General features: G+C 30.2%; 4 protein-coding genes across 8 annotated transcripts; all 4 read left to right on the forward strand.

The window, feature by feature from the left end:
• The first annotated feature begins 2747 nt into the window (after positions 1-2747).
• On the forward strand, positions 2748-10704 carry LOC145193746 (protein pelota homolog). 4 transcript variants are annotated; one of them, XR_016445520.1, is made up of 15 exons: positions 2748-2970; positions 6408-6500; positions 6656-6806; positions 7010-7100; positions 7828-7991; positions 8148-8208; positions 8299-8339; positions 8548-8631; positions 8708-8744; positions 8857-8903; positions 9016-9089; positions 9540-9621; positions 9722-9796; positions 9902-9933; positions 10149-10704. XR_016445520.1 is itself a non-coding variant. In XM_080071254.2 (15 exons), the coding sequence occupies exons 1-15, from the start codon at positions 2930-2932 to the stop codon at positions 10253-10255; spliced, it is 1170 nt and encodes a 389-aa protein (XP_079927380.2). In that variant the 5' UTR covers positions 2748-2929; the 3' UTR covers positions 10256-10704. The 4 variants fall into 4 exon arrangements, 2 of the variants coding, with proteins under 2 accessions (XP_079927380.2, XP_079927379.2); XM_080071254.2 differs by having other exon boundaries at positions 9540-9611; XM_080071253.2 differs by having other exon boundaries at positions 2765-3040; positions 9540-9611.
• Positions 10705-10869: 165 nt separating this feature from the next.
• LOC145193745 (mediator of RNA polymerase II transcription subunit 11-like) lies at positions 10870-13144 on the forward strand. Its single transcript, XM_080071252.2, has 3 exons — positions 10870-11115; positions 11197-11363; positions 11816-13144. The coding sequence occupies exons 1-3, from the start codon at positions 10956-10958 to the stop codon at positions 11816-11818; spliced, it is 330 nt and encodes a 109-aa protein (XP_079927378.2). The 5' UTR covers positions 10870-10955; the 3' UTR covers positions 11819-13144.
• On the forward strand, positions 11818-13144 carry LOC149881462 (AP-4 complex subunit mu-1-like). The gene has a single exon (XM_090068455.1). It carries the CDS (start codon positions 11818-11820, stop codon positions 13105-13107), a length of 1290 nt encoding a protein of 429 aa, XP_089924581.1. The 3' UTR covers positions 13108-13144.
• A 2157-nt stretch (positions 13145-15301) lies between these two features.
• LOC145193742 (dimethylaniline monooxygenase [N-oxide-forming] 2-like) lies at positions 15302-17725 on the forward strand. Of its 2 annotated transcripts, none has more exons than XM_080071249.2 (3): positions 15302-15366; positions 15647-16405; positions 16666-17725. In XM_080071249.2, the coding sequence occupies exons 2-3, from the start codon at positions 15652-15654 to the stop codon at positions 17604-17606; spliced, it is 1695 nt and encodes a 564-aa protein (XP_079927375.2). In that variant the 5' UTR covers positions 15302-15366; positions 15647-15651; the 3' UTR covers positions 17607-17725. The 2 variants fall into 2 exon arrangements, with proteins under 2 accessions (XP_079927375.2, XP_079927376.2); XM_080071250.2 differs by having other exon boundaries at positions 15302-15362.
• The last annotated feature ends 8801 nt before the right edge of the window (positions 17726-26526 follow it).

The following is a 26526-nucleotide window of genomic DNA, read 5'->3' on the forward strand; positions in this document are numbered from 1 at the left end:
ATTAAACAATCTTCATTAAATTTTATTAAATTTAGTTTGAAACTTCTCATTTTTTTGCAATATCGTTAAGTTGCTTGTTTCGGTTGATTTTTGGCCGCATTTCGGGAGAAGGGTTATAGATCGTTATATAAATTATTTGAACATTTATTTCTGTAGCCACTTTGTTTTCAAGCAAGCATAGGCCTTCTCAATCTAAATAATTAAAGCACTTGGTGTTAAAGAATTCTGGAATGTTGTTGTGTCAGAGTTCGTTAATTCTAAAAGTTATTTGGAAAAAAAAAACACTTGTCCAAAATCTTTGTATGACTAATATAAATATTTTTATTACAATCCAATAAATAGAAAAAAAACGTATGCAAAATATGTATGCAATTTTTTTTTTTTTTCCCTTCAAATTAAATTCAAAATTATGAGATTTTGATATTACAGCTCATAAAGCTTAAAACATTGAGTCTAGGAAATTTAGCATTGATAATCGTGTTTTTAATATTTTGGCTTTGACGAATAAATTTACCAATCGGGTTGTTCGGAAAGTAATTTCGATTTACCCAACAGATGACCTAATTATATTTTTCACAGCCAACTTATACCGCATAATCATTATATATTTTGACAACTGATATAAGCAAGACTACGTTGAAAAATTTGTTTGATTCTTTGCAATAGTTTTTGTTTGGTGTTCTAGCAAAGATGGAAAACCAAAAGCATCATTTTTGGCATATTTCACTCTTTTACTGTCAAAAAGGTAGAAATGCACCACGTTCTGTTTTCTGTTCTCGCCTGTTGAAGCCAATGAAGACAAAATAGTGGCATTTATAGATGCAAACCGCCGAATAACAACTCCGTAAGATTGCTAAGAGGTTAAATTTGTCGGATTCGACCTTCGTGGTCAAGTGTTCTTATAGAACGAAATTTGCTTTGTCGCATTAACAACTGTGCTTCTCAAACGTCAAGGAAAAAAATCCATTTTTGAATGATAACTGGCGACGAGAAATGTTTTTAAAATATGTTAAGCGCTAGAGATCATGGGTTAAAAAAGATAAACCAACGCAAACCACTTCGAAGACCAATATTTACCCCAAAAAAAGGTTATGCTATCTGATTGGTGGGGTTTCAAAGGGATCGTTTTTATTTTGAGCTTCTACCGGACCTTACCACAACTAGTTCTGGATTGTACAGCGATCAATAGGGCAAATTGAATAATTCTCTCAAAAAGAAAAAGCGGGAATTGATCAGAAAATTAATGTTCCAGCACGATAATGCGAGACCCACATACAAGTTTAGTAAACCGCCAAAAGCTTTTACAGCATAAATGGCGATTATTTGCTTAACACTACGTCGGCATAAAACCCGAAAAATGCTTTTTTGACATAAAAAACCGCTGCTTCGTTACCAAAATCTGCGAGTGGAAGGATTGGTTAGAACATTTCCAAGTTTCACAGTTTTTGTCCTTTAAGTTCCAATGACCAATTTTATGCAATAAAGTTATAAGCGCGATAATGTAAAATCAGCTGTGTATCGTTTGTTTCAAGATTTATATTTCTGTGCAGTTTGAGTTGAGGGCGAAATTTAGGAAAATGCAAATGTTTAGTTGTTGCAAGTAGAAATTTGTTTCAAATGAATTTAAATTGCAATATCACCGTTCTGACATTTAACTGCTGATAATTTACCATACTGACATTTTTCCATTTATGGTTATTTGAAAATTAATGTAGAAATCGGATCAGAAGCAACTGACACCATATTGGAATAATGGAAATAAAAAATTCGAAGTGAAAAAAATGCTTTAATTTTTCTTACGCAAATGAAGCATTTTGGAGCACCTGAATGTTTTGCTATGGTTCCTAAAGGTTAGGGTTTGTAAAAATTAAAGTATTGGAAGTTTTTAGTTCTTCAAAATCAGTGCAGGTAATTTATTAAGCGCTTGAGTTTAATAAATCATGATTCCATTCTTCATTTAAATTTGCTTTGAAATATTCAAAATAAAATACGCGTTAGAGAGTGATGTGTTGACAAAGGTACAGGGACAAGTTCTTGTCCCTATCTCTATTTCACAACTGCAAGTAAAAATATTTAGGGCACTAATTTGAATGAATTCACTGATAAATTCCAATTTAATATTACAAAACGTTTATTAATAGATACAATTACTAAACACCATCAATAAATTTGGGTTTATACGTATTTTAGTATTTCTCATTTTTCTTTCTAAAGTTACTTAGTTATATGATTTCTCATAAATTTTAAAAATTACAAAACAACCTTTTTTCAGTTCACTTTTTGCTTAATGAATATGTGTTTTTAAAATGCGTTAAATATATTATAAAAATTTTTCCAAATACCACGATTTCTCTGTGGTAGCGATCCGGGAAATTAACACTTAGATCCGTTAGTGTTTACATTTTTTGAAACAATTTTTTTGCAATTAAAAGAAAAAATTAAACGTGTCAAACTTGAATCGAATCTCAAAGGAGTTGATTCCTTTTTTTATGTTGCTTTTGTTGCTGTTCAAACGGAATTCCAAAAAAAAAAAATATTTTTGAAGAGAATCCAAAAAACCGGACTTAGTGAAGACAACTGTTATGGAACTTCCATGCTTAACAACAACTGTAACTGTAATCCCTTAAAATACTTGTTAATGGAAAATGTGATATAGAAAGTAACGCATAAGAGGTAATGAATGGTAAATTTTTTGTTTCCATAGATACAAAATTTTTTATATCGCCCGTCCAAGCTGTGAACTTAGTCTGCCTAAAATCGCATCCTTGCATAACAAAATGGCAACCGTGTATTGATTTTCAGCACACTCGCTGAAGAGCTAATTAACATTTGTTATTTGGGGTATTGTTTTGTTAAATAACTCTACAAATGAATCGAATATTATGGAGAAAGAAAAAATTTCACTGTTTCAGAATTTGATTTTGTTATTATGAAGCTTCTTAATCGTTCTTTCGAGAAAAATGGTGCTGGGTACGTATTTATTATCAAACCAGAAATTTGATCTTAGAAGTTTGATATGTGTTTGCTGGCAAATTTTTAGGTAGCTTTTTATTTTTAAAGTCAATTGTTAAAATGTAATTGACTTAAAAATTAAAATAATGATATATTGACAAATCAAAGTTGTGTTTTTATCATGGATGATTGAACATAATCATATTGTCATATGCAGTTGCAGATGCTTAAAAAAAGCTTTGTTAATTTTGAGAATTTTTTAATAACGAAAATTTTAAGATTTTTTTTCTGTGATTATTTGTAGATTTCTATCTGGGCTGATCATAAAATATTGCATGAGTTATACAGTAATTGCAAAAAATATATAAAGTTGAATAAATATATATTTTACTTCTATTGTGATGTTTTTCTTTTATAACTTCTAAAAAGCTAAAAATTAGACATTTAGTTAAAAAGATTATGATGCTATTTAACCCTCTGAGGCCCATTGGGTCACCTGTGACCCATCACAAAAAAAATCTAATTGAGTAATATATAAAAAGTAATAATGATATAAAAGTCTAATTATATATATATATATATATATATATATATATATATATATATATATATATATATATATATATATATATATATATATATATATATATATATATATATATATGTTAATTATCAGATATATATCATATATCTGATAATTAACCTACATTATTATCAGATATGATATATATCTAATGACAATGTTGGTTTCAGAGGTTTAAAAAGATTTTTTACAAAATTTCCTAGAATTATTCAGTAATAAAATAAAAATGTGGAAGTATAAAAAAGGTTTTCATAGTTTTTAGCTGAATGTGATTAAAAACATTTTTAGCTGAATATGATTTAAAACTATTCTCATTCAATTTTCATTTCTTTTGCTTTTTACCTTTTAAATTTAGATACTTCTAAAAATGGTTTTTTATTTGTGTAAACTGCATAAATTCCAATGTAAACCATTTTTGGAAATTTTTATATTTGAGAGTTGTTAGGAGATGTAGAGTTAGTGTGACACCTAAAATGTTAATACTAACCATGTGAACAAGCATTATAGGCTATCTGCAACATATTTAAGTTATGGTTATCTGCTATTATGAAGGTGTTTCTGAAAAGAAAAATCTAAAAAAAAAAAAAGTAAAATTTCTTAATCAATTTTGAATTTTTTGTTTTTAATCAAAGTGTTTTATAAAAATCATCTTTAAACTATGATTTTTTTTTTTGTATTAGCACGTTCTTAAGCAGGTTTAAGTATACATAAAAAAACTACCTAAATTAGCTAATGTTCACTTCACCATGTCAACTATTTTCATGTTTAAACATGGAAGTAAATTATCAACAATAATTCCCATTAAAATATATTTTTAAAATCTTAGCACGTAAAACCATACTATCCTTAAATTCAAATTGTTTCATATATGATACTCCATGCAGAAAGGAGTTAAGATGATTTTTTTATATTTCCTTATTTAAAAATTCTGATATCCTTTTTAATTACATAAAATGATAATATATAAAAGTATCATTAGTATCCATTTTTTCCTACAAAAATCACAATATTGTCAAAAAACTTGCAATTTTATGTCCTCTTACATACAAAATCCCTGATAATCTATTTGGAAAATCACATTTTTAAAATCTGAATGTCAATAATTACTATTAGCAAGAAGATAATTTTTTAAGATATTTTTAATCAAATTAAGAATTTAAACACCTGAGCTCTCTTAATTATATTTGTGTTTTAAAAGAGTGATTATTGATCTTATTCTAATCATATCTAATAAAGTGATCTACCTGATCTGGGTTTCTTTTGACCTACAGGCCTATTTGTAAGGTTTCTCTTGAGCTACAGACCTACTTATAAAGACTTGTCCCCAAAAGCTAACTTATAGTGGAGCTTTGCTCAATCATTACCTAACTGTTAAACGTAACTTCCTTCTTAGCTTGTTTTGTATTTTTTGTAGAGTTTTGTATTTTTCAGTATGAGCAAAGTGAATGACTAATTTGCTACAATTGTTCACTTCCTGAGGGCCTTGAAGTTTTGGCAGTTGGATTATCTACTGAACAGAGAAGTGTTTTTCATCATTAAAAACAACCTCAAAACTGTAAGTCAATGTAAGACATTACAGAAAATTCTTTGATTAAATGACCTTGGTAGTTTTTCTAGCTGGAGTAAGATGTTGGTTTTTCTGGTGTTTGTAGAGTGAAAGATGGAGCTTCTTACAAATAATTCTGGCATACAGCTATTTGTCTCAGTACTTAACCTGCTTATTAGACATTCAGATTTTAGTTGATTGCGGTTGAGTGAGTCTCATAGTGGTTGATGGTGTAGAAAACTGTAGACTTTGTCAAGCCCAGGGAGAAGCAGTACTTTTCATTAACATACTGTGCATATTAAAGCTGGAAGTTGGTGCAAATTTGCTTTATTAAATTTCTATATCTGAAAGGGCAAAGCAATCTAATTAGTATTCTACACACAAATCAATAGCAACAAAATGTAATGAAAATTCACTATATCCAAAATAAACAACAGGCACGGAATATAAATTAGACTAATTCATTGTGCTAAAGGACTCCTCTCTAGTAATTATGTTTCTGGATTTTTTTCAAAATTTTAATGCATTTTCTATTTGTATAGAATTTAAATTATGCATTTAAGCTTTAGTTTTAGACACTTGTATTGTTCTGCGAGATTTGTAAGACCAATAGATAAAAACAAGAACCCGTGTTTCCCTATGGAAAAATATTTTTTTGGGTTGCCTATCATGGTTTGAGGAGGAGAATGAACTTTTTTTGCAGACTCTAAATGTTCTAGAGTTAGAATCTAAAGGTAAAAAAAAAAAAAAAATGTCATGAACCTAGTTCTAAAACATAGTTTGGGGAGTGTGTCTAATGATTATTATACCTTGGAAGTATAAAAATAGCTAATACCTCAGAAAATACCCCAAAAGCATAAAAATATTTTCCTTTCAAACTTACATTAAAATAATATAAAAATGACTACATTAAAATAATTTAAAAATGACTAAGTCTTAAAGGTAAGTTTTTTGAGGTTTGCCCTAATAGTGTAAATCATTTTTGTGAATCATCCTCCAAATGTAATCTCTTGTTATGCTTTGGTATGCTATCCCCTGTAATAGCATTCCTGAAAGAAGATAAGTACAACAGCTCAAGCACATCCTGAAAGAAGTACATGTCAAGAAAAAAAGATTAAATTTACACTGTTAAACAAGTTTTGTTTCTTAAATTCATACTTATAAAGTATAAGTTTGAATTATCAAGTGTAAGTTTGAATTATCAAGTATAAGTTTGAATTTAAGAAATGAAATCTGTTTAAAAAGTGTAAGATTAAATATATTAGGATTTTTAAAAATTTTTAGTTTTTCGTAGCATACTTTTTGTATTTATTTTTTGTTCTTAAGCCATGTTACACTTCTTCCTGAAGAAGCTGAAGATATGTGGCATGCTTTTAACCTAATTGCACCAAATGATCAATTAAGATCAACAACCATTCGGTAATACCTTTTTTCTATTTATTAAAGACTGGTAACTAACCTTATAAAAATTTTAAATAACACTTTTTATTTAAAGTTTAAATTAGGTTTGTGAAAAACACAAAAAACACAAAAAATTTACAAACGATTTTTAAATAAAAAGTTTTTTTACGTAGGCGTGTGCAAACTGAGTCAGCGACTGGCAGTACGTCAAGTAATAAAGTTCGGACAACTTTAACTCTCCAAGTTGAGACAACAGATTTTGATGCTCAAGCCTGTGTGCTAAGGGTCAAAGGAAGGAATATAGAAGAGAACCAATATGTTAAGGTACGTTGTTTTTACAGTTACTTCTCTTTTGGTTTGCAGATGCTCTTTATACTGTAAAAACTAATTGAACTTTTTAGTTATTTTTTAAAGTTATATCAAAAATCACTTCTTTTTTTTTTCTGTTTAATAAAAATTGTTCAAATACTCAACAAGGTTTTACAGAAAAGTCAATTGTTTTTTTAATTTTTATTGTATCAATTTAGATGGGTCAATATCATACAATTGATCTTGAATTAAATAGAAAGTTTGTTCTGAAAAAAGACAAGTGGGATATTGTTGCTATCGAGAGAATAGGTTTTCTTTGTTTTGTGCTGTGTTTTAATCTGTACTAAGATTTTTTGTAGAGAAATAATCACTATATGGTAGTTTTTTGTTAACTTTATTAAGTTGGTCAACAAATAACAGGTGAATTAAAATTAGGGAAAAAAAAAAATTCAATATAAAATTTTGTAAAATTATGCTTAAGAGCATAACCAAGAAATGTTTTATAGAATAAGAAATGGTTTTTTTAAAAAAACAATAGAATCTTTTATGGAAATATATAAAATATTTATTAGCAAACCAAGTATATTCAAAAATGATTATTAGCATTTGCATGATAAAAATATTTTTCCTTACTATCTTATTTTTCAAAAATTAGGATTGCAAGGAAAAATACTACTGTAAATATTTAAATTAAGTCTAATAAAAAATTTTTGCAGTGTTTGGATGAAATTATAAAAAAAAAAAAAGAATGGTTTTTCAAGCTTCTGCAGAAAAAAGCCGACAAATTAGAAACATTTCAAAATGCTAGGATTGCATTACAGTAGCTTCAAAAACCCTTAAACAAAAAGTATTATTAAACTAAGTATAAAGTTAAAAGGCATTTTTAACTAAGATAAAATAACATGTCAACATTAGATTTGTTTTTTATATATGCAAAGTATACATGGGTTTGTTGAGTCCTGTTAAAGAGTTCTGATTGGTTCTTGTTGATATTTTTGTTGCTTGTTAGTAATTAAGTTTTACTCATGGATCTTAGATAATGCATGTGATGCAACTAAGCAAGCAGACCTTGGAGCTATAGTAATGCAGGAAGGCATTGCACATGTGTGTTTGATTTTATCCAGTATGACAATTGTACGTGCAAAAATTGAGGTAAATATCCCAAGAAAGCGCAAAGGGGATTGTTCACAACATGATAAGGTAATTTAAGTTGTTATTCAATCAAATAACAAGGTTTTTTTAAGTTTAAGAAATAAATTAAAAATAGCTGTTCAAATAACGAAAAAAAGTTTCAAATGCTAATAGCATTACCTTCTTCCTTTCTAATTCTTGATAACATTTCTATCAAAATAACAGGGTCTATTAAAGTTTTACGATCAAATTATCCAAGCTGTTTTACGGCATTTCAACTTTGATGGTAAGAATGCTAGATTGTTTTATGTCTTTCTATAATACCTGCAGACTATTTTTATCTTTCTTCTCTTCTAATATTATTTTGTTTGTTTAGTTTTAAAATGTATACTGGTTGCAAGTCCTGGTTTTGTTAAGGTACTCTTGTGCTTAGTTGTAAAGACCATTCTTTTATTTTGTTTTATTTTAAGAATTGTTTTAAGAAAATGAATCTTCCTTTGTTAATTAAATCTTCATTCTGTATTCTTCATTTATATATGTTTCTTTAAACAAAGTGAAATAAATAAACTTTTTTAGGATTTTTGGGTTTAGATTTTTTTAGATTTTTTGTTCTTAATCAATTTAGGATCAATTTTATGACTATATGTTTGCACAAGCTATTAAACTCGACCAAAAAGTCATCATAGAAAATCGGTCAAAGTTTGTGTGTGTAAGTTAATAATCACTGTTTTATTTTATTGTTTGTGATTATTTATTGGTCTCTAATTTTGTTTCTTTGTTTACAGGTTCATTCTTCTTCTGGTTTCAAACATTCGCTTCAAGGTAGGTTTCAAACTTACCCATTAAGGCATGTTATATTAAGGTATTTAAAAGGTCTCTATGTGTCAAAGTAATAAAAGTTACATTTGGATATTCAATTGTATTTTTTTTGTAGAAGTGTTAGCTGATCCATCTGTTTCTTCTAAATTAAGTAATACCAAGGTAAAAGAATTCTTTCCCTTTTGAAGTTATTTGAAGATTTAGTAATGTGTGTGTGTCGTCGTTTGGATAAAATTTAGTTTTTGTTTATAGCCAATATTTCAATACTATTTAGGCTGCTAATGAGGTTAGGGCACTTGAATCATTTCATGCAATGTTGTCCAATGAACCAGCGCGAGCTTTTTACGGGTGAGAAATTCATACTTGTCTACAAGAAACAATTATTTTGTTAATGTCTTAAAAAATAATCTTAAAGGATAAGTTCTAAATTTTCTGCTTGTGTTAGTAAATAATTTGAACTAATTAAACAACTTTCTTTTGTTTGCAATTGCAAAGAAATTTTGTAATTAAATATATCACAACAGATTTAGTTTGTGTGATAATGCCCTAAAGCTGAAGTTATGAATTTCTCATTAATTTCAATTGATCTGTACAAATTCTCCACCAACCTTATCTTTAAAGTTTTAGCTTAATTCAGGATTTTAAATTTTTTCTTTAAGTTCTAAATATTTTTGAAACATTTGTGAATACAAAAGGTACATGGAATTTTTTTTGACTGTTTTTTTTTTTTTTTTAAATAAACATTTACTTTAATCTTTTTTAAATTCTTTAATTTTCATGTAAAACATTTCTCTGAAGGATCGATCACGTTGAGAAAGCAAATGATATGGCTGCTATTGAAACATTAATGGTTAGCGATGCGCTGTTTAGGTTTGTGACGGTAACAGGTTTTTAAGCAACAAGTTTTCATTTTAAAAGAAACAATGTTAAAAGAATAACTCTAATCTCAAAAGTGAATTGATCTTTAAAATTGTTTTTAGGTCACATGATTTAGCTACACGCAAGCGATATGTGCAGTTAGTAGAGAGTGTGGCCAATAATAATGGTGAAGTGAAGTATGTTTTGTGGTTAATATTTTTTATTCAGTTTTTAAACCAATAATATATTTTACTATTAGATTGTCAACTGGAAATATTTATTAAAATTTGGTCTTTCATTAGGATATTTTCCAGTCTACATGTTTCTGGAGAACGTGAGTTAATATCTGATTATATATTTACTTAGATACGTATGTATATAATTATTTGTTTATATAAAAGTTTGAGTTATTTTTTTTAAACAAAATAAAAACTAACAGGCACAAAATACAACAAAAAATAAAAGGTACCTTTAAATTAAGTGACTTCTTCAAAACAAAATACTGGTCTTTTAAACATATTTTTTCTTTTAAACATATTTTTTCTTTAGAACTAGGAAACTTGTCTGGAGTTGCAGCTATACTTCGTTTTCCACTCCCAGACCTTGCTGATGAGGTATTTCATGAAGAAGATAACTCTGAAGATTCAGACGGTTAGCTGATCCCGCAGATTTTAAAGAAAAGAAAAAGCGCTCTAAAGCCATTTATTTATGAATAGCTATATAATAGTGTTTAAAATATGACATATCAGAGACTTTTAAAAAAATTTCCAAGGAACCTTTTCTCTTTTCAAATTTTTTTTTTTTTTTTTTTTTTTTATATAATGGTAGGCTTCTTTTTGGATTTGTTTTTTGAAATTTGTGTGTTTGCTCATTTATTGCAACTACTGTTTTTGAAGATGTTGCAGATTTTTTTCAAACGTGGTAAAGAGGTGGAAAGTTTTCCGAAGTGTAATATAATCTTCGGTCTAAATTATTTTTATTCGATCTTGTCGCTAACCAATTTTTTGACAAGGGTGATGTTTTAAATTTTTTTTTTACAAAGATTTAAGCTTTCTACTTAAAGCTGGTTGTAATTTTCTAAACGGAAATAAGAATGCTCATAGAAGGCTTGTGATTTTTTTGGTGTCCCATCTCATTTTCGGTGTTTTATGTCTGCTAAATCCTCTTTAGAAATGAATTTATATTTTAACTGCAATTTCAAAATAATTTACCGACAGCTGTCTGAATTTTTTAACAAACTCTTTGCGTGACGTGAGAAAAAGATGACCAGAATTTTCCATGGTTTTTTTTTTTTTTGTTTCAGTTTGCGGAAAAAAATATTTTAGTTGCGATCTATTGATCTAAATAATTCATTTGATGTCCTTTTCAACGTCACGAGAGCGACTCCAACAACTCGAGGAGATCGAACGAGATTTGGTGGGCGTCATCGAATCTGCTGGTCAATCTTTGTTAGAATTATCAAAAGAACAGCCTTCTGAAGATTACATTGTTGCTAGAACCACTGAGTTTTTAAAAGGTGATACAACGTGCTTTTTCTTCTTGGTAGTTTTAGAAACTATAATGTAGAATGTGATCAATTCTTTTTTTTTTAATTTAGGCTTAGAGGGCGTGGAGAAGAATTTAAGCGAACAAATTTCGTACCTCAGCAACGCAACAACTAGCCATCAACACGAGGCTAGTATTTATAGCGAAGAAAAAAAATTCCATTTGGTTTGTGAAGCCACTGCAAATGTTCTCGATAGATTAAATTTATTGACGAAAAAAGTAGCGCGATGTTTTTGTTTTTTTTTAATTTTTTTCTCTATTTTTCTGTACGATAATTTTTTTCTCTATTTTTCTGTACGATAATTTTTTTCTCTATTTTTCTGTACGATAATTTTTTTCTCTATTTTTCTGTACGATAATTTTTTTCTCTATTTTTCTGTACGATAATTTTTTTCTCTATTTTTCTGTACGATAATTTTTTTCTCTATTTTTCTGTACGACTTTTGTTCAGTATTTAAAAAAGCTAAATATTTAGTTAAATAAAAGTTGTTTATGAAAAACAGATTGAAAAGAATTATCACAGAGTTATGGTCTCTTAGAGCAAACGATAAACCAATTTTTTCCGTAACTTTCGAAGATAATTGGTCTTATGTTTTCTGCAGCTGTTTGGTTTCTAATGACGGAGTTATGATTTTTTTAATTTTTCTTTGTTTTTTTTCTTTTTTTTGTAGTAATGTTTTCGCAACTATTCATCATGTCTGCACGAGGCGATACGATTGTATTTCGTGATTTTCAAGGAGTACTTACGCGAGAATCACCTGAAATATTTTACAAGCATATTAACTCTAAAAGCAGTTCCCGTTCTCCTTTCATACGAGTCGAAGAAAAGCATTTCATTTTCATCCAAAGGTCTGGTTTATATTTTGTATGTGTTGCAGTTGACAACATCCCCCCCGTGTTCGCTCTTGAATTTTTGAATAAAGTTGCAAATCTGTGCAAAGATTATTGTGGAGAGCTTAGTGAGCTGGCTATCCAATCCAACTTTGCGCTTGTATACGAGTTGCTCGATGAAATTCTTGACTACGGCTTTCCGCAAAATACTTCAACTGAACTTTTGCACAATTTCATTTTCAACCAACCACTGTGTTTCAATAAACGAACAGATCTAATTGGTTCTAGCTTGTTTGGTGGAGAAAGACGTCAAGTTTCTACTTCCGCCCCGAACCGCTCAGTACTGGATTTAAATCGTTCTGAATCAAAAAACGAAATCTTTTTAGATGTGCTAGAAAAGTTAGTTGTTTTAATTTCCTCGACTGGAAACATAATTCGTTCAGAGATTAACGGTTGTATCGTTGTGAAAAACTTCATCACTGGCTCAGCTGATATAAGTATTGGTCTGAATGAAAATGTTGTCTTTCGTGATTTGGTAAGTTCTCCTTCAAATTCTTTGGTAATAGACGAATACATGTTCCACGAGCAGGTCAACACTGAACAATTCGAGCAAAGCCGTCAATTCTCGTTTAAATCTGTTAGAGGGGAGTTAGCTGTCATGAGTTACCACGTTTACAGTAACCCGCACCGACCGTTAAGGCTGCATCCTTTTATGGAAGTTATCGGTGATTCAGAAATAAGACTTCGTTTAAAACTTGTATGCGATATTACAAGTATGCATGGGGCAACAAACATTACGGCCTGTGTAAATGTACCTAAATCCACTACTCGAGTCCTTCACGAATCGAGTGACTTAATCGAATATGACTCAAAAGAAGGTCTTGTTAAATGGAATATAAAACGCATCCCTGGTGGAGGAGAAAGACTTTGTTACATTAAATTTATATTGCCTGTTGTTACAGTCGTAAGTCAAAAAGAGATTGGTCCAGTGTCATTATGTTTTGAAATTCCATCGTACGTCTGCTCTAAGTTACAAATTAAGTTTTTAAAGGTGCAAAGTCATAGCATGCAGCAACCTAAGCAGTGGATTCGTTACATTACGCATACTGATTCTTATGTTTTTCGCTTGTAAATTTTTCTATATACAATCTATTAAATCTATTACAACATTCTCCGTTATTCATTTTTAAATTTCTAGGTGTTAAGGCTTGAAGTCGTAAAAAATGTCAAAAATGTGAAATGTTCAAGAGACAATAGGTGCAAATAATTTTTTTTTTTTTTTTTTTTTTTATATCATAGTCATCTAATTACAGAAAGTATTTATTTAATGCGATTGACTTACAATATTAAGTGATTATTTAGGAGTACTTTGCAATCACAACCTCGTTATTCCTCTAGAATCAAAAACAAAAACCGATAACATTCAAAATTAGACGCATCTCCGTTGGACATGCATCTAATTTTGTGAATTGTACAAAATTGGGTACATTGTAGATTGTACAAAATAAATAATGCAACTGTAGCGGCATAAGAAGAAGTAAAGTTCACAAGCGTCATGCCAAAAAGTGATCAACACGAGAAAAATGAAAACCGCGAGGGTTGGATGAGCAATTAATTGTGAAATGTCAAAATCTCTAAAAATATTTTTTAAGTCTATTGAATTCTAAGAATGTCATGAATTTGTTCGCTATAATGGTCGAATGAAATGGTCATAGATCTACCTTAAGAAAAAAAATCTATTTTTATTCAGTGGAAACAAAGTGGAAATATATACGGAAACACATAAATGTCGGAAAGTTCAAAGAGCAATAAAGAGCTCAAGAAAACGTAATCTACCTATATTTATGTCAAAATAATTTTAGGAATCCACATATTCTTTATATGATTTCTTTTCGACTTGGTGTTTAATGAGATTTAAAATCTTTACCATGCTGCTTTGATGCTGTTTTGATGCTTAGCCTTTAAACCTTTTTATAGCTTTTCTTTGTTGTTTTTTTGTTATTGTTTTTTGTTTGTTTTTTTTTGCTTATTTTTACATATTTTTTTTTTCATGTAAAAAAAGTTCAAAACTTCAAAGAATCTCTTTGATCATCAGAAAAATTAAAATTCTTGATTTTTAATGTGACGTTTTTTTTTTTATGCATTATTTTCAATTTTGGAGTCTTAAATGACATCAACTCGTCTCATTTTTAAGAAGAAATCACGATCAGAATGTTCAATTTGGAATTTTAAAAATTTGTCCCACAAGAAGTTTGATCTTAAAAAGAGCTTTTTTTAATTAAGCTTCTATTAAAAAGACCCACTCCCCTCCTCCCCCTTCCCCCTCACATTAAAATATTTTTTACAATTCTTGAGTCCCAGGCCTTAATAGAACGAGTTTAAAAACCTAATTTTTCTGTAGAGCAATTTCAAGTTTTCAAGTTCGTTTCTTTTTCTTTTTTTTTTTTTTTTCACCATTTTTACATTTAGGATGTGAAACATATGAAAGCAAAGTTGATTCTTGATTTACTAATCATTAAATGCAAAATAATTTGGATTTTGGCAAAGCAATAAACTTAAAAGGGCTGAAATACTAAAATACTGAAAAATTAGGTTTTTTAACTTGTACTGTTAAGGCCTGGAACTCTAGAATTAGTTTGTGACGGTTTTCACCGGGTTTACACGAATTCCCTTAAATAGTATGTCTCCCATCTCTGCTGTGTTGTGTCCTTTTTGGTTTTTTTTCTCCAACTGCATTTATTGCTCAAGGACTACGGCCGTTTGTTAACGAATTAAAGCATGAGTTAGATTTATCATTTTAATTTCAAAGAAGCTTTTCTCGTTGTAAGTAGAACTTATAACCTTTTGACTCTCCGCCCCTCTTCACCTTGTTCAAACCAACACTCCCCTAAATTTCAGAAAAAATAAACATTCTTAATGAATTACAGGTCAATATACTGATAAAATGATTTCGCTTCCCCATGAGCTTCGCATTAGGATTATTGTCATTCTGTTTATTTATTTGTCGTTGAATGACTAAAACTTAAAAGTTATATTTTATAATTAATTCTAAAAAAATTAAAAAAATTATACAGCTTAAGCGATTTTTGCGGCTTTTGTAGGACTTTTATCGGCCAAAATCACTGACTTATATTTGGTCTCCCAATCGATAACTAAAGATTTCGTAATTATTACAAACAATAGCTTTGAATATTTCAGATTTGTAAAATATGCGCGTCTATTTAATGCACGATCTCTCTCACACAGTTCATTAGCAGAATACAATGCATGAAACAAAATAATTGGATGGAATTAACGTAGTTTAATGGGCGAATGCCGTTTCTGATCTTTTTATTTGTTTATAAGAGTCTTGAAAAGAACTTTCATTAGAAAGCTGCTAAAAAATCTGTTGGTAATTTTAGTTTAATATCGAGAAAGCTTTTTCAATTCTATGTTAGCTTTTTTTTTTTTTTCTCAATACGAATCAACTTTAGTTATATACGCCGTGTTTATATCATCACAGCCATCATTTTCTATGAATTTCAGTTAATTTTTTTTAGCATTTACGCGCGTTCAAGCTGATTTTTGAATTTATTGGGTCTAAAATGTGTTCAGTTATTTACTTTATTAGAGAGACTTTACTTTTCTTCTCTGAGAAAAAAAAACCCTAAAAGTCTTTTATTTATACTCAGATAAAATGGCAACTGCAAACGAAGATATTTATGACTTAATCATCATTGGAGCAGGTTGGTCCGGCCTGCTCGCCTGTAAATACGCAAGAGAAGAAAACTTAAAAGTAAGGGTTTTAGAGGTTCGAGAAGACCTGGGCGGAGTTTGGAACTACAGTTCAGATCCTAACATTGTGACAGTTATGAAGAACACATGCACAACCTCTTCAAGCTCTGTAACGGAGATAAGCGATTTTCCGATGCCTAGCAGCATAGGCAATTTTCCAAAACACAAAGACGTTTGGGAATATCTGAACAGCTATGCTAAAAAACACGATTTACGAAAAAGCATTCATTTCAACTGTGGTGTTTCAAAAATACATAAAAGCGAAGGTGTTTGGATTATTTCGACCTTTATAAATTTTAGTTATTATGCAAAAAATTTGATGATCTGCACAGGAGTCCATCAAAAAGCAAATAGAAAATTAGAAAACTCGCTCTTCAAAGATTACTCCGGCGAACTTCTTCATTCGGGAAATCTAAAAGAGTTTCGTGAAGATCATCGGGGTTTGCGTGTTATGATACTGGGCGGAGGAGAGACGTCCAGCGACATTTTGGACGAGTGGTATCCTCACGTTCAATCGATCGTTTGGTGCATTCCTCGTGGTCAACACTTTTTCCGAAAGTACGCTAAACTGTTGCCATTCCGTGAACCGCAAGCTCTCGATAAAGCTTCTTCAAGAGCTCTGAAACTTATCTCTCCCCAAACAAAAGGAAAACCAGGTATCTTCTTTATTTCTTCTTTATTTCTTCACTTACTTTCTATAGAGTTTATTTTATTTTCATATAATTTTACATGTAAGGAGATTTTTAGGAATGGGTTTCGAAAAGGCCAGGTGACCAGATCCCATTAAGAAATACGAGTTTTTTGTGTTTATTTCATCTTTAGCTGTTTATCAAAAATCGTTATTCGTTTTGTTTTTATTTGTTCCTGTTTTTAATGGCTTATCCTTTTTCTGTTTTTTAAAATATCACTCGTTTAGGCTTAGCTTGGATTTGTCGATGGACTACTAGTGGATCTTTGTTGGCCTACGAAGGTCATGGAATACCCGAATTTAAAAGCAGTAACCAGTTTTTTCACGCGTTTATTAATAAGCACGCTCATGTACTCGATTACATAGACTACAAGAAAGTTATTCCTAAAGGTCCGATTGATAAGGTTGTCGGTAAGAGCGTTTTTTTTGTCGATGGTACGAGCGCAGAAGTTGATGTTATTATTCAATGCACTGGATACCAGGTTGATTTTCCATTTTTACCGGATTCCTATAAATGCAACTTTTCCGACCTTTATAAGCTCGTTTATGACGTTAACGATACTTCGTTGTCATACGTTGGATATGCAAGACCAGTCATTGGTTCTATTCCTGGAATGGCTGAAATGACTTCCAGGTGGGTTGTTCGAGTTATTGCTGGTCGCGTAAAATTAGCAACGTTTGACGAAAGAATTCGAGTCGTGGAAGAAGATAAATTATTTTGGAAGAAGTATTTTGAAACAACATCAAGAAGAATAGAAACTTTGGTGGAAGCTTACACTTACATAGATTCGGTTGCTAAACTGAGCAACTGCTACCCTGATTACTGGTCACTTTTTAAAAGGAGTCCTAGGGATTTTTTTACTGCATATTTTGCCCCTTATAATGGTTGTTGTTATCGCTTAAACGAACCTGAGCATTATGAGCAGGCCTTGAACACTTTGAGGAACCACAGTAGAGGAACAATCACCCCCTGGAATTTGTTGACAATTTTATTTTTGCGAATTATAATGTTTGATTGGTTCTGCGATATCCTGAGTGAACTTAAGTATAAACTGCAAATCAATCCATTGGCCCGTTATGTTAAAGAATGGCGTGTAGTTAAATGTTTAGATTACATATGGTGTACGCCCAAACGGCTATTGTTTGATAACAAGAGTAAAGGACGCTAGTACAGAATCAAATTTATTCAACAGTTCTATAGTAATGCTGTAAAATGGAATTTTTTTAAAACTCTATTTTTTGTTAAGCTGTTGTTACACACAACGAGTTTTAAAAATACCGAAAACCACTTGTGTTAGGTCTTTTTACAATATAATGTTATGATGATTTATTAAGAAATTGCACGTTCCCGGGTGTACAGAATAAGTTTAAAAATAATATTCTATTATGAACTTATTAGAGCAAATTATTAACAAGTGCGATAAATAATAGCGATATTATTATCGTTTATCGATATCGTAAACCATCGATAACGCAAGCAATAAAGATAGTTATTAAAAGTATTTGTGATAACGAAAACAGTTGTGAAAATCTTTTAAGAAGGCTAAAGTGATCTTTTTTTGTCACAGAAACAGGAAAAAATGTTATGACACAGTACAAGCTTCGTCAGCAGTTAGTTCTGATCTCTGAATTTTTTATTTCCATTTCAACAAACCGTGGTCACACTCACGGTCTCAAACTCTATCTTTATTGACAAAGTTTCTTTCGTTAAGTATTTATAAATATTCTTTGGGGTGGCAGAATTTGCATTTGCAGTCTGCCCATCGGTAAGTAACACTCAAAACATCAGACATACAACTCGGTGGGCACAATACAACTTTCACCGAGGCTAAAATAATCATACATTCTTAAAAATGTTTTAGAGGGAAAGATGTGTGAGACTAAATAGATCAGCAAAAAAAAGAAAACTTTTTTTCTTGCAACATAATGGCTTAAAATGTGCTGTAAAACTGAATAATCAGCAAAAACTCCAAAAAGTGATAACATCAGTTTACCACTATAACTCAAACTAAAATTTTAACTCTTCTTTACAGTTTTGTGTTTCAAAGTTTTTTTCTATCAATATTTTTAACAAAACCACTTTTTTTTTATAAATTATCAAAAAATTTAAACCTCATATTAAACCTAAAAACTACACTTTCTATAGCTTTCCGTGAAAATTCTGAAGGCCAAAAGAAAAAGAAGAACCAAGTTGTGTTAAATACTGAAAGTTTTATAACTTATGCAGTTTCGTTAATGAGAAAGTATTAAGTAATTTCAAAAAAATGGAGAAAAAAAAATTACAATAAGAATATTGAAGTCGAAAATCCATCGTCGAAATCCACAAGAGGGGTAACTATCACTTGTTTCTTTTGCTTGCTGATACTCAATGAGAGTTTTATAGATTTTGGTTGTTGCAACTAAGGTTACAGTTCTATTTAAAACAAAATACTTTAAAATTTCTGACACCATTTGTATCTTTACTACAAGAAAGCTGAGTATTTTCCCATGCCAGTTATAAACTTACTAACAAATTTGTGCTTTGGTACGCGGGACCATATTTTGAATTCAATATTTCTATTAATGTTTTGCGTTGTACCATGAAGACACTTAATTGGAGATCTTCAGGCTTTGTGTGTTTTGATTAAGCATCTAAGTCGTGCGCCTAAACGTTTCTGCGCATGTGCTACAAATTCATGTTTTATGGGTATGATTTCAAAATTCTGGTTAGGATTTGAGCTTTTAACATAATTGTAGGAAGAAATGTCACTATCACCAGATACTCTATATAAACAAGATTGTTTCTTTCAACTGATCGATTAAAATTTGCTAACGCGGCAGCAGACTCTATACTTCCTGATAAAAGTTTGTGATTTTATTTCACTGTGATGCTCAGCTTTCTAACACGGGTAATTTGATGTTCCCCTTTAACTGCTCCGCATTTTACAGCCCATACAGTACTTATATTAAATTTAATATCAATACATTTATCTCCAGAATTAGATTTATCTCCAGAATTAGATTTATCTCCAGAAATCGACAACGGGAATAAATTGTGCCATCATCACAGCCACCTACTGTTAATTGAAACTCTATCACATGATATAATTCGCCAAGAATGTCAACTTTTTTAGCGCTTTTAGATGCCAATTACATTGGCATCTAAAGACTCTAAAAAAGTTTTATCAATTTCTCAAAAATTTTTTATTGATTTCTAATAAAATTTTATTAGAAATACTTTCTATATTCATATGAGATGAGAATGTTTTTATAGCTGCGTCACCACCCTGCGTCACCACCCTGCGTCACCACCCTACGTCACCACCTCGAAAATTTATTACTACACGAATATTCTCATCATTTGTCGAGTAATTTTTTTTGCATCAAAATTAACTTTCATTGATTTGAGCGATGAAAAAAACCTTTTTATGTAAATCAGCAATCAATTCTTTAAGAATAGAGAAGTCTGTAAAAAAAACAACAAAGAAATTATCTATTTCGGAATCAAATGCATTCAAAGGGTTCAATCTGAAAAAAATTAAGTGCTTAATGGTTGCCAAGGCGTTGTCTCGGATTAACGTCTTTACTATCTTTTACAAGAAGATTTTACATAAGATCAACTTCTAAAATATTTTTTTTTTTAATAAAAAAAAAAAAAAAAAAAAAAAAAAAGGTGCAGGAATGATTAAAGAATCCACTTGTGTGCCATCTTGATATGTTGATTAAACAAACTTACTTGACTTATACTGTAGAAGTAAAAGAATCAAGGAAAAAAAAAAGAACCAAATTAGAAAAAACATCTTTCACTCAAGATTAGTTCGGTAGTATAAAATCATTTGGTTTATAAAAAGAGAGAAAAAAAAAATAGCCAAGCTTGTAAAGTTTAAATTCTGAAACTTCTAAATGTTTCAATGACTTCGAACCTTCGAACTTCGAACTTGCGCAAGTTGAGAGATTTGTTAATAAAAACTGGACCTTGTTATTATGTTATGCATTTCAATATCAACTCAGCCAAGACTAAAGCAAAGAAAAATAGAAGTTTAATAATGTCAGTTAACTCTTTATTTGTCATGAGCAGAAAAATCATAAAATCTAAAATAAAAAAAACAAGGATGTCATATTTGAAAAGATCGCTAGCTGAAGATCAGTACAAACAGTAAAATAAAGAATCTGGTTATCTGGTTAATCATATGAAGAGTTGAGTCATGAGCAGGGAGGATACTTCTCCGAATATTTTCTCAGCATTTCAACGGTTGTTGCTGAAGAAAACAAGATGATGTAAAACACAATTCTGTATTGGCTAAATTTTGTAAAATTTTTAATGAAACAGTTAAAAAATTTAAAATTTCCCCCAAGTTTATTATATTCGGTTGCGGGTTTAAAGACGGATTGCTTCTTTCTAAAGTTTCATAAAACATCGGTACTTTCAATTTGACGGCTTAACCAGCTAGAATATAGAGTTAAGACAAAATGTCGTATCTCACCACCGCTGAAAAGTATCATTTCTAGAAGGTGTCCCAAAGGACACTTTCTGATTTATTTTGCTTATAACTTTTTACTTGATATAAAAAGTGCTAACAATAAATGAAAATTTAATTCTTTTAACTTTTTTATCTCGTTTTCTGTAACAGAACGCGTTTTCTGTAACAGAACGCGTTTTCTGTAACAGAACGCGTTTTCTGTAACAGAACGCGTTTTCTGTAACAGAACGCGTTTTCTGTAACAGAACGCGCTTCCTTGCGCGGCGAATCGCTTTTAATTCTCCATCAAATTTTTTTCTCTCTATAAGCCTTCAAACCCTTGCTCTTGAGTGCTTTTTTGACAAAGAAACGACCGCATTCGAAGTTTTTGGTGAGATCTCTTTGGAATTAGAATGGACTTCTTGTAATTGACCGGATGATCGAATTCACGTTGTTTTTGTCAACAAAACCTTTCTTCCTTCCACCCCCTCTTTTTCTTTCAATAGTTTGAGTCTCCTTGTATCTTATTAAATATATGTATATAGAACGTCATTGAAGAAAAAATTTGGAACTAATTCGTTAAGTATTTCTCAAGTTAATTGCTAATTATATCCAACCGGAGAGTTTTGAGCCCAATCGATAGGTGCATATGTATTACATATAGTTAACCAATATCATAACAATATTGAGGTATTGACCAAATAAAATACTATTATTACATTTTTCAATTTTTATTCGATCAATTTGTCCCAACCAAATAATTTCTGTGAATTTTCATTCGACCAAGTTTTTTCATTCAAGTTATATTTGACTAATTCATTCGGAAAATATGGAAATTAAAAAAGGGATTTTTTCAAAATATTTAAGCTAAAACTGGTTAAAATGTGAAAAATTAATCAAAGAAAAGATTTTAAATTGTTTATAGGTTTCCACCAGTATTTTAGTTAAAAATGGGCCAAAAGTTCTAAACTTGATATACAAAGCATCATTCTAATTTAGAGAGAAAACCTTTTCCGTCACTTTTGATTCCTTAAATCTTAAAGACTTTGGTTACATGTAACTAAAGTCTTTGTATACATAAGCTTATGTCATAAGCCTATATACATAAGCCTATATACATAAGCAAAGTCTATGTATACATAAGCTTAACGGAAACTTGATACTGGATGTGTTTTTCGAAAAAAAAAAGAGTCGCATCCTGTCACACATCAAAGTTAAACTTCTGACCGTTGACAATCTTCTTTCACATTTTGATCGCTGTGTTCCAAACCTCAAATTCTTTTTTTCAAAATAGACTTGTTTGCTTTTAGCACTCTTATTTGCAAAAGTGTGTACTTTTGCGTTTGCCAAACGCTACAGTACACACTTTTGCTACTATTATGCTATTTAAATAATTGATTTTTTATTGGTTTAAATTAATTAATTTATTTTGTAATTAATTAATTTATTTTATTAATATATTATATTAATTGATTTTTTATTGGTTCTTTTTATGTGAATAAATTTAAATACCTTAAAAATCTTTGTTATGTTGTCATAGCTTCAGGTTTCAGGAGTAGAAATAATAGTAGCATTAATACAACTTTATAATACAACTTTAAGATTAATACAACTTTTTTCCCTTCCTTGAACGCCAGTGATGCATGTTTTATTGAAATTAAAAATTTATGAAAGTTGCATTCTACCACTGATTGATTTTGCGTCCCAGCCTCCTGAACCTTAACTACACTCTCAATAAAAATGCTTTACAGCAATCATTCATTCCGTCTTTCGGAACGGTAATGCAGCCTTGGGGGGATTGAAAAGAAATCGTTAACAAGAGTTCACCAAACTAAAAATGCAGAGTTTAAAGAATACAGGTATAAAAATATATGCGATTCCTCAGAAACTGCACATGAGGCTTTAATTAAAAGTGTTCCATGTTCAGCCTTGTCAAAGAAATTGATAAACAAAGCAATTTTTCTAAAAATATAAAAGAAGACTTTAACTTAATTATAAGCTTTAATTTGCTAAAAAATGTGATAATTGCTTCTTAAATGCCCAAAATGTTGAAGAGGGGGTTTGTTTGCAGTTCAATTCTTCCAAAAAATATGGATTAAGTATTAAATTGAAAAATTCTTTTATCATATAAAATTGTATTAAAAAAAGAATGTTTAAAAATTGGAACTTTGTTTTATTGCCCTTGGTGTAACTGGTCTCACTTCCAGAACTGTTTTAAAACTTTCCAAACCTTCTGTAGGAGGAGACAGCTGTTAAACAAGTGTTCTTTCTGATTTTTTAATTTCTTTCTGTTTTAGCATTTGGAGAAACAGATGAAGAATATGAACCATTGAAACATCACCACAAGGAATCATTCACCTACACCGCATGCTACAAAATTAACAAAAAAAACTCAACTCGATGTGTTAAAACTCTTCCATGAAAATTTAGCTCAACAAGCACACAACTGTTAGTACCTGATATAGTAAACATTTACTTTTTATATTACTTCAGCTGTTGCACTGAATATATTTTGTGATGCCAACGAAAATACAAAAAGGAATACGAAAAGAAGCGATAAATCATTTAAGGTGCGCATAACTTGATGAAGGCAGAAAACAAGACCCATTAATGAGATAGTATCAGCCACTTTGTAATATAATTTTTCAATGTTTAAATGTTTAATTTTAAAGTTAAAGAAGATTTTTCAATTATCTAACAGTGTTTATTTTTTAATTTTCAACTTACCGCCTGTAACCTGCTGCCTGTATAGTTTTAGGTATGATATTGAATAATCATGATTAATTGTAAACGACATCAGGCAGACCCACAGTCTCGCAATTTGTTCTTAACACGGCCAAAATTTCAAAAATCGGCGACTTCACTTTTCTTAAATGGATTTGTTCATTCCATAGTGAATACATGACATAAGAAAATTTGTAAGTTACAGTCAAAAACTGCAATGTATTGCAGAGTAAAGATGTATGAATTTCAACATGTACTTAATGCCATTTTTTGTTAAAAAACAAGAGAAAAAATTTATAAGATGGTTTCAGTGATTTACAACTATATTTAATATTCTTTTATATTGCTTCTTGAACAATTTTTTTAAAACACTAAAGAACAAAGTAATAATAGAAATTGGAAAAGATAAAAAGTTCTATATTGAAATTAAAAACACAGCATTTTTCCTTAAAATATAACTTTATTGGGTCAGAAGTTCCAGGGAACTAAACGGAAACTATATAAACTGTTACGAAATCAAAGTTAGTAGTTTACTGTACTTTCGATAACAGTTTTGCCTACATCTTTCTGCATCTGCATGTTTTGCTAACAAAGGGCGTTTATTCACGAAATGATGACACTACACAAGCTACGTGTTATGTTTTTTGCTATAATTTTTTTGTTATAAAATAATTTTTACTCAGTTTTCGCTATAGTATACAACAAAGTGCCATCTTTCGAACGGCGCGACACATTTCTGCTTGTTTACAAAATAAAACGATTTTTTAACAATATATTTGCTTATTTTGTGAATAATGGGCCATATTCTGCATATTTCTTCAAGTAATATATGCAATTCGATATACCTCAACTTACCTGTAGACTATAGCAAAAGTCGAATATTCCAAATGCCAAAAATTGTCCTATTTCTCTGGAAGGAATTTAACATCATCCAGTTCAAAAGGTTGCAAATGCTTTTGGAAAAATGATAGGTCGGCAAAAAATTTTTGCCGACCAATTTCGTTTGAATACATGGCAGAGACTAAAGAAAAAACAAAGGAGGTTACAAACAATATAAAAAATCAAGTAGCAACACCAGCATCAACTCTAGTCAAAATCCATGGACGTCAAATCTCTATTCGTTATCAACTTAATCTAAAAATAATAGATGGGAAAGTGGCACAGTTGTTTAATTGATGCACCTGCCAGTTCATCTTGTTTCATTTGTAAAGCTACTACTTTACACTTGAACGATTTTGACGGAGACAGAAAAATTAATGAAGAAGCCCTAGAATCTGGTATTTCTCTATTTTAGGTGAGAATAAGGGTCATGGAACAGATTTTTCACATTCCCTATGATAATTGCTTTGAAGCAAAAACTTCTCTAAGAAATAATTCGCAACCGAAAAATATTGGTAAAAGAAAAAATGATAATAATCTAAAATATTTTTAAAAATATTTTTAAAAACATTTTTCTCTGCCTTCGTCAAAATCAGTCAAGTGTAAGAGGATGTGAGAGGATGAAAAATGTGAGAGGATAAAAAAAAACAAAAAAAAACGAATTTAAATGGAGTTCAGAGATAGTTTAAGACTTGTTATTGATGCTCCAAAACAAAGTCTGTGAAAATACAAATGATGGAAATATAGATCGCAGGTTTTTTGAGGATCCAGGTTTACAGCTGATATTACAAAAGTCAATTTAGAATTTATTAGGAAATGCAAAACCAACCTCACCATCTTATCAAGTGGGCATGAAATAAACTCAATTAAGTTTGCAGAATATTCATACCGAATTGCCGAGTTATCTAAGACTTACTACAGTTGGAAGCCAATATCAAGTACACTTCACAAGATATTATACCATGGCAAACAAACTATCAAGAACAGCATCTTATCTCTAGGAGAATTATCAGAAGAGGTCCAAGAAACTAAAAATAAGGGCTGTAAACTTTATAGTAGTAAGAAAAAATTCCAGAAATAATCAAAACCACGATCTGATTGCATATGTCATATTTCATCATCTGATCCTTACATAAGCTTTTTCAGATTGATATCGGTCACCAGCAAAAGTGAGTTAGATCCAGAAGCTTAACACTTTACTTGATTTGGACGATTTTAATGTTATCATTTAACATGTTTCAATTCATTTGTTATCGTGTAACAACAGTTTACAGATATTATGTTTACTGTAGAACTAATTAAATGTATTTTGGATATTTTCTCATTATATGTTCTAAATGTAATAATATTTTTCTTATTTCCAAAAATGTTACCTTATTAATATTTATTTCTTGGAGTAAATATGCCGTTCGGTTGGTATGTTTGAGAATTGATACTGATATTGACTAAAATTACGCGACTGCTGGGGCTCCAGAATTTCCATAGCAACCTTTGCAATGGAAAATATGAACATTAAACTCAACATTTTTCGATTTAGTGGGGGTAGTAGTTAAAACCAATTTGATATCTGCTTCCGTTTTGGAAATAATAATTCTGGCTACGTTTTTGGCTTTTCATCACACTGTGCAACGTTAAGCCAACGTGGTTTTTAAAATATTCGAATTCCTAAATTTTTGAAGATGCGTTCATATAGACCCATCTTAAAACAATACTGAGGGTCCACCTTAAAATGATAATTATAAAAATGATAAAGATTATTTGAAACTACTTAGTCTGAACATTTTAAAGAGCCGATGAAATTTTAAACAACCGATGAACTTTTATACCATTAGAGCTATCGGAAACAACTTTGGGAGTAACCTATCATTTTTCAGTATTTTCTTATATTTCATCAGGCATCTTCTATTTATTTTAAACCCTAAATATTGAAGTGCTAGCTGCTGTTGAAATATTTAATCATGTGGATATATGGTGGAAAACTAGTAATTTAAATCCGCTTTTAAATAAAATAGTCCGAAAGCAATTATCATACTTCAGGAAAAAACAT

The sequence above is a fragment of the Hydra viridissima genome, unplaced genomic scaffold (assembly GCF_058129835.1).
Source record: "Hydra viridissima isolate aposymbiotic clone 2 unplaced genomic scaffold, HvirCarnegie_v1 scaffold_12, whole genome shotgun sequence".
NCBI lineage: Eukaryota > Metazoa > Cnidaria > Hydrozoa > Anthoathecata > Hydridae > Hydra > Hydra viridissima.

Coding starts and splice junctions, on each gene's coding strand:
- LOC145193746 (XM_080071253.2), top strand. CDS start 2,961: ATGGTGCTGGGTACGTATTTATTATCAAACCAGAAATTTGATCTTAGA. Junction 8,745..8,856: donor TTTCAAACATTCGCTTCAAG/GTAGGTTTCAAA, acceptor TTTTTTTTGTAG/AAGTGTTAGCTGATCCATCT. Junction 9,797..9,901: donor AATAATAATGGTGAAGTGAA/GTATGTTTTGTG, acceptor GTCTTTCATTAG/GATATTTTCCAGTCTACATG.
- LOC145193745 (XM_080071252.2), top strand. CDS start 10,956: ATGTCCTTTTCAACGTCACGAGAGCGACTCCAACAACTCGAGGAGATC. Junction 11,116..11,196: donor AACCACTGAGTTTTTAAAAG/GTGATACAACGT, acceptor TTTTTAATTTAG/GCTTAGAGGGCGTGGAGAAG.
- LOC149881462 (XM_090068455.1), top strand. CDS start 11,818: ATGTTTTCGCAACTATTCATCATGTCTGCACGAGGCGATACGATTGTA.
- LOC145193742 (XM_080071249.2), top strand. CDS start 15,652: ATGGCAACTGCAAACGAAGATATTTATGACTTAATCATCATTGGAGCA. Junction 16,406..16,665: donor CCAAACAAAAGGAAAACCAG/GTATCTTCTTTA, acceptor TCACTCGTTTAG/GCTTAGCTTGGATTTGTCGA.